The 10,400-nt window shown below is 55.9% G+C and overlaps 1 protein-coding gene across 1 annotated transcript; it reads left to right on the plus strand.

Moving 5' to 3' along the window:
- On the plus strand, window positions 1,729-8,287 carry CPXM1 (carboxypeptidase X, M14 family member 1). Its single transcript, XM_018057435.1, has 14 exons — window positions 1,729-2,038; window positions 3,407-3,568; window positions 3,722-3,831; window positions 3,925-4,064; window positions 4,170-4,260; window positions 4,828-4,978; window positions 5,063-5,151; window positions 5,472-5,595; window positions 5,683-5,879; window positions 5,967-6,146; window positions 6,216-6,513; window positions 6,925-7,064; window positions 7,704-7,806; window positions 7,907-8,287. Exons 1-14 carry the CDS (start codon window positions 1,882-1,884, stop codon window positions 8,146-8,148), a joined length of 2,184 nt encoding a protein of 727 aa, XP_017912924.1. The 5' UTR covers window positions 1,729-1,881; the 3' UTR covers window positions 8,149-8,287.

Genomic DNA, 10,400 nt, shown 5'->3' on the forward strand with positions numbered 1-10,400 from the left:
CACAGGGAAGTGAGGTGAGAATGGTGTGGCTGGGGAAGAGCCTTTTCAGGAAGCGCTGGAAGGTGAGCTCACTAGGACGATTTGGCTGCTGTGTGGGGAAGGGCTTGGAGGCCGTGGGAGCCTTAGGAGGCTGACCTGTCCTCTCAGGTTCTGCCTCGACCCCCTGGCACCCCTCTGTGAATCTTGGATGAGGGTGGAGCAGAGCCAGGGAAGGGGCCAAATTGGGCTATGGCTGGAGGTGGAGCAGGCCTCAAGACCTGCACAGACCTCCTTCTAGCTCCACCGGAGTCTCTTCTGGTCTCCCACCTCCGCGAGGCCTGAGGCCGCAGTACCGTCTTTCTCTCGCTGACTTGGCCGGGCGCTTTGGGACCCTCAGGTTTGGCACGCCTTCCTTGAATTTTACTAAATCCTCCTCTGGTGCCTGGTACCCAGCAGTGGCATCCAGGCCGGGTGCTCTAAGGCGGGAGTAGGACCCATGGGGGCCCAGTCCCATTACTCCCTTTCAGAAGTTCTCCACCCAGAGCGCATAGGGTGGACCACAAACATCCAGGAGCTCCGGGACTTGCATCTCTGAGACTGGGGGTTGTTACTGAGGGTGAGTCTCGGTTCCGGGAGCGCATATTTCTTTTGAGAGATCCGGCGAGACGGGTGCTGACACGCCGATGGGGTAATTCAAATTGTTCATACGGGTAGTGACCTTGCAGAAAACATTTGCTCAAGCCCCTCCCCCCCAACATTCCCCCACCCCCATATCCTACCACACTCTAGGGGATTCCCGGTCACCTCCGGGCACTGCATCTTACTTGGGGATGGCAGTGTCTCCCTGGCAGGATCCTTGCAATGGCAAAGCACCGGCCAGAGGCGCACAGAGAACGAATTCCTTCCTGCTGGGGAGGCGACCCTGGAAAGGGGAGCCAAAGGGGGCCTCGGAGAGGCATGCGGAAGGTCCTACGCTCTGGAATCCCGGGATCCGAGGTGGTCCCGAAGACAGAGATCCAGGGCTGCGGGCTCCCAGAAAAGCTTGGGGCGGGACGCGCGCATCAAGTGTCGCCCTCCCCGCCCTCCCCCGGCCTCAGCCCGCCGGGTATCGACTCGGTCTCCTCTACTCGGGTTATGTAACCCCGGAACGTGGCAGCCGGAGGAGGGGAGGCTAGGGAAACGAGAAGAGAAGAGAGGCGGGACGCCGGGGTCGGGGGATGGGAAGCATCGCCTCTGGCGGGGTCCCTCGGTGTCCTTCAGAAAGATTCCAGCCCTCCCCCACCCCGTAACCCTGCCTCCGCCTCAGTTTCCCCTCAGCCTTCTTTCCGTCCCAACCTTCCTGGCAGGGGGTTCTGGCTCTGGACAGATTTCCCTCCCGGGTTGTAGTTTCCCCCCCAAAGTTCTTGGCTTTGCTACCTAGACTGTCAATTAGCCGTTCTAAGCCTCAGTTTACCAGTTTGTGAGACAAGGTTTGACTGTAGGCCACGGGTAAAGTGCCCGGCGCCGGGCATGGTACACAGTAGGTGCCCACTGCGGGACGGGCTCACAGGACTGAGTAGAATCCAGGGTGCCTGGGGCCTTTGCGACGGTAAAGGGCAGAGCCCAAGCGAGGCGGGAGCTCGAGGGGGGATGCGGAAGGGCGAGGGGAGTGGAGATGAGGGCAGGGTCGGTGGGTGCGGAGACCCGGGGCGGCCGGCCTGGGCCCTCCCCTTGCTCCTCCCTTCTCTTCCTCCCCTCCCCTCCCCTCCCAACCCCTCGGCTCCCGGGTCCGAGGCCAGCGAGCCGGCTGTGGGCGGGCGTGCAGCGGCGGCAGGAAGGGGCGGGGGGCTCCGGAGCCTCAGCAGGAAAAGGCGAGCCCACCGGCCGCCGCGAGACCAGTGCGTCCGCGCCCTGGACCCCGCCATGTGGGGTCTCCTGCTCGCCTTGGCCGCCTTCGCGCCTGCCGTCGAGGTGGATCTAGGGGCGCCCAGCACCGCAGTGCTGGGCCTGGCGACCACCAAGGCCCCGGTCCCGACCCCCCGTAGCAGCCCGGCTCAGCCGTCCGCGGGGAAGAAGAACGGTGAGCTTCCGTCCTACCCACGGCCCGCTTCTCCCGCTAATCGGTTGTCCCACTCTTCCGACCCCCGTGTGGCGACCCCTCCCCAGCACGCGCGCACACACCTCACACACGCCACACACGCCGCACTCTGCCTAGCGCCTGGGTGGCGACCCTGCCCCACGCGCACACACTCCCTGCGCGGTACAATGGCTGCTGACTCAGCAGCCCTAGTTCCCGGCCAGACCAAGTCAGCAGTCCTGGGACAGGAGCCAGTGGGATGCTGCTTCTTCCAGCCCCAAACTTTCTTGTTTCTCGGATGGGGAAACTGAGGCTAGAGCCAGGAGAAGGGTAGAGAGAGGTGCAAAGACACCGAGGAGGGTGCAGAGCAAGACTGTGTGGGCTTGAGCCAGCGGTTGAAAGGAAAGAACAGGGGAAGGGAGGAAGCGCTCTCTGCCAGGTGCCCTGGAGGGACGCGGCTCTGCCTGGGGTGGGGACCAGGAAGGCTGCCGGACTTCTCAGCTTCTCAGATGTGGCAAGAGAGAGGAGGAAAGCACGGGGATTGGCAGCCTCAGAAGGCTTCTTGGGAGAGGCAGGTGGAAGTGGTTCTGAAAGGTAGCTCTGAATTAGGAAGAGCTGAAGAGGAGCGCAGCCAAGAGGGAAACAGTATGTGCAAAGGTACCAACCCCTGACACAGTTATGTGCAGTGTGTGTGTGTGTGTGGGGGGGGAGGGCAATCCCTGACACAGTTATGTACAGTGTGTGTGTGGGGGGGTGGGGTGGGCAGCTGTGGATCTCAGTGGGGAACCAGTGGCATCTGCCCTGTGCCATGAATGCTTTATACTGAAGGGCAGGCAGGGCAGGGGTCCAACTCTGGAAAGCTGGAAAACCTGGACAGACATGATTTTGAGGACAGGACCTCTCAGCACAGTGATGGAAGTGGCACAGAGGCTTTGAGGGCATGAGACTGAGCCTGGAGCTAAGGAAGGCTCCCCGAAATGCATCTGGACTGAGATGTGAAGAAAGAATGGGAATTCGAAAAGAAAGTCAAAGGTGGTGGATATACGATAGGGAAGGGGACAGCCAGGAAAAGAAGGAGTTAAAGAACTAACTTCAGCTCTTTGGAGCAAGCAAGTAGTTCCTAGTGGCACTGTAGCCCTCTATTGGTGAGGGCCAAGCAAGTGGTCACACCAGAGGGGAGAAGGAATCAAGGAAGTGGCTGGAACAGTAGGTTGGGGTCAGACTGAGGGCCTTAAAGTCCATGCTAAGGTCCTTGGATACGTGTGGTGGGGCCTCCTGTGGACTTGCAGGTTTTCTTGGGGTGGTAGACGGCTCCATTTGAGGTTTCCTGCCATCCTTTCCTTCCCTGCTGCTCTCCTGTTTGGTCTCCAGGGACTTCAGAACGGCATGCCCGGATTCGAGTCATCAAGAAGAAAAAGATTGTCATGAAGAAGCGAAAGAAGCTAACTCACCCCAGACCCCCAGTGACTGCCAGGCCTTCAGTGACCACCAGCCCTACAGGGACCCTTGACCTCACTGAGAAGCAAGAACCAGGTACCACCACTCCAAGGGCCTTGCCCAGACTTGCAGTCTCTGGGACATGAACTAATGTAGCTCTTGGCCACACGGGCAAGCTTGGGTTCAGCTTTCCACCTGCTCTGACCACTGTTTCTCTGGTCCCAACTTACTGATTTGTCCCTGTCCCAGACTGTCCCCCTTTGGGCCTGGAGTCCCTGCGAGTTTCAGATAACCAGCTCTACGCATCTAGCAGCCAATCCTTTGGTCTTGGACCACACAGAGGACGGCTCAACATCCAGGTCAGCAAGGCAACCCCTAGGACCTTCTTCCCTGCCCCTCCCACCTTCCCTTAAGGCCTACCCGGTTCTGATTGCTGCGTCCCGTGCCCACAGTCAGGCCTGGAAGATGGTGATCTTTTTGATGGGGCCTGGTGTGCCGAGCAGCAGGATGCTGAGCCATGGCTTCAGGTGGATGCTGGACACCTCACCCGCTTCTCGGGCATTATCACACAGGGCAGGAACTCCATCTGGAGGTGAGGCAGGACAGCTCCAGGCCAGGAAAGTTATGGGCAGACTCAGGAGGACTGGGGTGGGAGGCTTGGGGGCCACCCATGATCTCTACCCACCTTTCCTGCCAGGTATGACTGGGTCACTTCATACAAAGTCCAGTTCAGCAATGACAGTCGGACCTGGTGGGGGAGTAAGAATCGCAGCAGCGGGATGGATGCGGTGAGAAGTCCCATGGTGGCTGGGGCCCTCTATGCTGGGAGCTGGGCTCCTGGCCCACTGTAGGGTGCTGGGCTGGGCTTGGACTCCTCTGAGGACAAGACACAGGTGCCCACTTTGGCATCCCAGGAGAAACGGTAGGTGGCACCCAGCAGACAGCCTCAGGAGCCAGGTTGCTTTGGACCATGCCCGCATCCTTCCCAAATACTTCCTCATGCCACAGCTTCCTGCTGGAACACCCCTTCTGGCGATGGGCCTCAGTCCTTGCATCACTTCTCATCTCCTCAGGCTACAGTGTGGGATCCTGGCCAGCTTCAGGATTGCCTGCTGCTGAGTCACATGGCCATATTGGTCTAATGAGCTGTGACTAAACCGGAAAGGATGACTGCCTAGGGCTGCCTGTTAGCAAAGGATGTGGGCAGCGATCTGTGTTTGACACAGAGAGCAAGTGTCTAGCTAAGCCCACTAGGGTGGGTTTTTCAGTGAGCTCACAGGCCTGAGCATCTTCCTGGGCCCTGAGCCAGGCTGCCGGGGTTCAAGCGGCCCTTACAAAGGACTTGATGCCCTCAGGTATTTCCTGCCAATTCGGATCCAGAGACACCAGTGCTAAATCTCCTGCCTGAGCCCCAGGTGGCCCGTTTCATTCGCCTGCTGCCCCAGACCTGGCTCCAGGGAGGTGCATCTTGCCTCCGGGCAGAGATCCTGGCCTGCCCAGTCTCAGGTGGGGAGAAAGACAAGGGTTAGTTGGGCAGGGCACACCCTCCCCTGGGAATTCACCATTTACTGTGAACTCATCCTCTACCAGATCCCAATGGTCTGTTCCCTGAGGTTCCCGTGCTGGGATCCTCCGACTCACTAGACTTCCGGCATCATGATTATAAAGCCATGAGGAAGGTAACCCCTATGACCCAGGAGGGAGGATCTGCTCATCTCAGGTCTCCTGCCCACCAGGGCATAACTTGATATGATTGCCCTCATGTCCCTCTCCATCTCACCCTCTTTTTGACCCCTAAACTTCTACGATTTCCCTTGCTTTGGTGCCTCTCTTATTCTGACCGTTCCTTCCTTGGCTCCTGCCCCCTCCTGTATTGCACCAATGGTGTCCCCATCGTATGGGCCCTTGCAAACTTTTGAAGTCCTTCCATGGCCTCGTGTGGTCTGAGCCCTGGGTCTGCTCCTCCCATGCCCCTCACCATGCTACACTCACCCCCCAGCTGATGAAGCAAGTGAACGAGCAATGCCCCAACATCACCCGCATCTACAGCATCGGGAGGAGCCACCAGGGCTTGAAGCTGTATGTGATGGAAATGTCGGACCAGCCCGGGGAGCATGAGCTGGGTACTGGCAGGTGGGGTGGAAGAGGTGGGCACAGCAGCAGGGAGGGGCAGGTGCATGAGCCAGCTGCAAGCCCCTATTTGTTCCCAGGAGAGCCTGAGGTACGCTATGTGGCCGGCATGCATGGGAATGAGGCCTTGGGGCGGGAGTTGCTCCTGCTTCTAATGCAGTTCCTGTGTCGTGAGTTCCTGAGAGGGGACCCGAGAGTGACCCGGCTGCTCACCGAGACGCGCATTCACCTGCTGCCCTCCATGAATCCTGACGGCTATGAGACTGCCTTCCGCCGGGTAGGGCACTTGGGCTGAGGGCCAGTCTGCTCCTTCTGCCATGGTGCCTGGAGCCTGCTTTGCTTGAACAGACTTTCTCCCTGACAGGGCTCAGAGCTGGTGGGCTGGGCAGAGGGCCGCTGGAACCATCAGGGCATTGATCTTAACCATAATTTTGCTGACCTCAACACACCACTGTGGCAAGCAGAAGATGAAGGGCTGGTACCTGACACTGTCCCCAACCATCACCTGCCACTGCCCACTTACTACACTCTGCCCAATGCCACTGTGAGTATTCTGGGCCACCCTGGGGGCCTTTGTCTCTGTCTCCCACTCCTCTGACCTGCCCTTGTCCAGGTGGCTCCTGAAACATGGGCAGTGATCAAGTGGATGCAGCGGATCCCTTTTGTGCTAAGTGCCAACCTCCATGGGGGTGAGCTCGTGGTATCCTACCCCTTCGACATGACTCGGACTCCGTGGGCTGCCCGCGAACTCACGCCCACCCCGGATGAGGCTGTGTTTCGCTGGCTCAGCACTGTCTATGCGGGCTCTAATCGGGCCATGCAGGACCCAGATCGACGACCCTGCCACAGCCAGGACTTCTCCCTGTATGGCAGCATCATCAACGGGGCTGACTGGCACACAGTTCCTGGGAGTATGTGCCCGAGGGTGGGGTTACCCCATTCCCATAAAAGTGAAAAGAAAGTGTTCCTCACTTAGTTGTGTCTGACTCTGTGCAACCCATGGAAGGTAGCCCGCCAGACTCCTCTGTCCTTGAAATTCTCCAGGCAAGAATACTAGAGTGGGTTGCCATTCCCTTCTCCAGGGGATCTTCCTGACCTGGGAATCAAACCTGGGTCTCCTGCATTGCAGGCAGATTCTTTACCAGCTGAGCCATCAGGGAAGCTCTAGCCCCATCCCCATAACCCTGCCGCAATGAGACAGTCTGCTCTCACATACAGCGCCAGTGTCAGCTGTCATCAGGAAGTGTCTCCCAGAGGAGGGCACTGGGAGGGCAGGGCTCCTGTCCTGCCTGCTTAGGTTCCAGTGTCTGTGGTACCCCTAGGCATGAATGACTTCAGCTACCTACACACCAACTGCTTTGAGGTCACTGTGGAGCTGTCCTGTGACAAATTCCCTCATGAGAACGAGCTGCCCCAGGAGTGGGAGAACAACAAAGATGCCCTTCTCACCTACCTGGAACAGGTTGGATCTGAATTCCCTCCACTCCCTGCCTGCCCGAGTCGCTGCTGACTGGTCTGTTCTCCGTGTTGGACGTATCTCCCAACAGGGAGGTCTCCTCAGGTCAGGCTGAGCCATTCTGACTCACCAGTGCCATGGGTCACACTCACTTGGCATCAGACTGCCTTGGAGGGATACGGGATAGGAAGCAGAGTTTGCCAGCAGGGTGGTGTCAGACATTGTTGGAGAGTGGGAGTAGACCTGCCTGTACTCCAGGCAGTGTCCATGGAGCAGACCCAGAGCTGTTCTCAGAAAAGACTCTGATTATGCAAGTGCAGGAAGTACCCTGGCATAGACACTTCACTTTCCGCAGGAACTCATGTCCCTTGGAACGACTCCGTAAGTATAGTTTCCAAAGATTCTAAAAGACAAGCCCATAACGAGAATCAGTGAACTCGAGGAAAGCCCGAAGATACGCCCTCCTGCCAGGCGTTTATAGTTGTCTTGGTCCAGATGCCATTTTTCAGTCAGGAGATACTTTCACCAGAGTATTGTCACCTAGGAACAGTAGATGCAACACCTCTATCAAATTTGTAGGGTACAGAGCCAGAAAATAAACGGGTCACGGAAGCAAAGGGATTTTGATAACCTTTCCCCACACAGGTGCGCATGGGCATTGCTGGAGTTGTGAGGGACAAAGACACAGAGCTTGGGATTGCTGATGCTGTCATTTCTGTAGATGGGATTAACCATGACGTAACAACAGGTGGGTGTGTGGGGGAGGGGATTGGGGCAGTGCGGGAGGCCTTAACCAGGTCAGAAGCTTCAGGCCACTGGACGCTGATCTTGCCCTTCACTTCTCTCAGCATGGGGCGGGGATTATTGGCGCCTGCTGACCCCAGGGGACTACATGGTGACTGCCAGCGCAGAGGGCTACCACACAGTGACACGGAGCTGCCGGGTCACCTTTGAAGAGGGCCCTGTGCCCTGCAATTTCCGCCTCACCAAGACTCCCAAACAGAGACTTCGAGAGCTGCTGGCAGCTGGGGCCAAGGTGCCCCCGGACCTTCGGAGGCGGCTGGAACGGCTGAGGGGACAGAAGAATTAACACCTTCAGCTGAAGAGCCCCAGAGGCTTGGGCAGGCTGGACCTGTCCAGAACTGGAGGAGGGGTCACTGGGTGGGGAGGGCAGGACAGGGAGTAGGGGAAAGGTCCTTGGGCTCATTAAAGCTATTTGGCGCCTCAGCCAGTCTTCCTGTGGTCTCTATGTCCCAGATCCTCTTCCCTGATCTCATTCTGCAAACACTTGGCTACTCTCAGTTAACTTCTGGAAAAATAGTACGGAAAGAGGATCCCACCTGGGTTCTTCCCGAACCAGGGCTTGGCAGAGCAACTCATTTCATCAACCCATCAGCTTCTGCGGCAGGTGACACTTGGTGCTATGGAACACTCTGTAAGCACCTCCTCAGTGCCAACCATGCAAGGAGTCAAGGGTAAACACTGCCTCTCAACCTCCCTGGGCTCCCAGTCGAGAGAGGGGACAGGGGTGCCAGGTGGAGGCTGGCTGCTGTGGGAGCGGAGACAGGGGAGTTGCGCACATGGGAGTGGATACAGCACTGAGGGTCAGTCAAGATGCAGTAGAGGTGCCAGTTCTCAAAGTGTAGATGGAGGTGGTGTGCGGGCCGGACAGGGAGAGCTCCAGGGAGAAAAGCAAAGAGGGAGGTGGTGTGCAGACCGGACAGGGAGAGCTCCAGGCAAAAAAGCAAAGAGGGAGGTGGTGTGTGGCCCGCACAGGGAGAGCTCCAGGGAGAAAAGCAAAGAGCATAGCCGAGAGCATTCGGGTTTGCTTCACCAGCCCTCCTGGAGAATGCTGGTAAATGATGGGATACGATTTGTTTCTTTCAGACAAGGAGAAGTTGTACATCAGTCAGTATCTTGCCAGAAAAACAACCAACTGCAGGTAGTTCAGTTCAGTCGCTCAGTCGTGTCCAACTCTGTGACCTCATGGACTGTAGCACGTCAGACTTAACCTGCCCATCACCAACTCCCGGATCTTGTTCCAAGTCATGTCCCTTCAAGGTTTTTCAAGAAGGGAATTTAATGCTGGACCTTGGATATAAAGATGTTGAAAGAGCTGGGTGACAGAAAGGAAAAAGGGAGTTTTACTTAGAAATCAGGAAGCTGATAACATCCTTGGTCTGGTTTTATAAGCCTGTGTTTGGTGCTGGACCCACCACCACCTGTGGCCGCCAATAGCCAGCTGTGATCACCTGTGGTTGCCTGTTGTGGCTGGAGACAGAAAGATTTCCTCCTTCATTCTGCTTTCTATCTCCAACATATGAAGTCCACTGTGCAGTCCAATCTAGCCGTAACCTAGTTTGCAAAGGAGCCCACAAAATGTAGTTTCCAGGCTTCTAAGCCCCCTGCAATTCAAAGGAGAGCTTGCAAGGGCAGGAATGGGGGGAAATACTACCAAGCAAAATATGGCACAAAGACATCCATTTACCCGGTTATGTAGGCTTTCCCTAGTGCTAGGCTGTTGTATTGTCCTTGTCTCTGTCCCTCTCTCATTTTCAATCTCAGATCACCATGAGGGATTTACTGCCACACCTCCCATCTCCCTGCTCCTTTTCTCCCCACCTCTAATGCTTCTTGTGCAGCAAAATGTTTTTAAAAAATTAGTTTTATAAGTTTAATATATATAATGAAATGTACACATAAGTGGACAGCTTACTGGCACAGTGAATGACTCAACCATATATTACAACAGACACTTCAGGTGTAAAGATAGATGCACTTTGAAAGTAAAAGGATAAAAAAAGATCAATCATGCAAATATTAATCAAAGGAAAGCAGGAGTGGCTATCTTAATAGCAGACAAAGTTAGAGACAAAGCAGACAAAGGAACTTTGCCCTGCAAGTTTCTTTCAGAGCAAAGAAAGTTAACAGAAACAGAAAGGGATATTATATAATCATATAACTGAACACACCCAGGCTGAACGTTTCCAGTGAATCTTTTCCCTTCTCTCCTGGGTACCCTAGAAACAGCTAGTTCAGCATAACTGAAATGGCATGTGAACTCAATCTCTGGATTTCCCCCACTTCTAGCAAGATATTTCCCTGACCAGAAAACTCCTTCTGTTACGTAGTGATCAAGGGATTCTAAGGTACCGTGTACTTTCTTCATATATATGCCAAGTGGCAGGAGAACAGGGCCCTTCTCCTGCTCTTTTAACAGCAAGATCAGCCCTTCCTGGCCTAGCAAGCCACCTTTTGTATAATGGAACTTTGAGGCACTGTATGCATGATCTTAGCTCTTTTCTGAGAAGTTCCCTCCAGTCCTAACCCTAAACCTTGTTT

This window comes from Capra hircus, chromosome 13 (assembly GCF_001704415.2).
Source record: "Capra hircus breed San Clemente chromosome 13, ASM170441v1, whole genome shotgun sequence".
NCBI lineage: Eukaryota > Metazoa > Chordata > Mammalia > Artiodactyla > Bovidae > Capra > Capra hircus.

Coding starts and splice junctions, on each gene's coding strand:
- CPXM1 (XM_018057435.1), top strand. CDS start 1,882: ATGTGGGGTCTCCTGCTCGCCTTGGCCGCCTTCGCGCCTGCCGTCGAG. Junction 2,039..3,406: donor GTCCGCGGGGAAGAAGAACG/GTGAGCTTCCGT, acceptor TTTGGTCTCCAG/GGACTTCAGAACGGCATGCC. Junction 4,065..4,169: donor GGCAGGAACTCCATCTGGAG/GTGAGGCAGGAC, acceptor CTTTCCTGCCAG/GTATGACTGGGTCACTTCAT.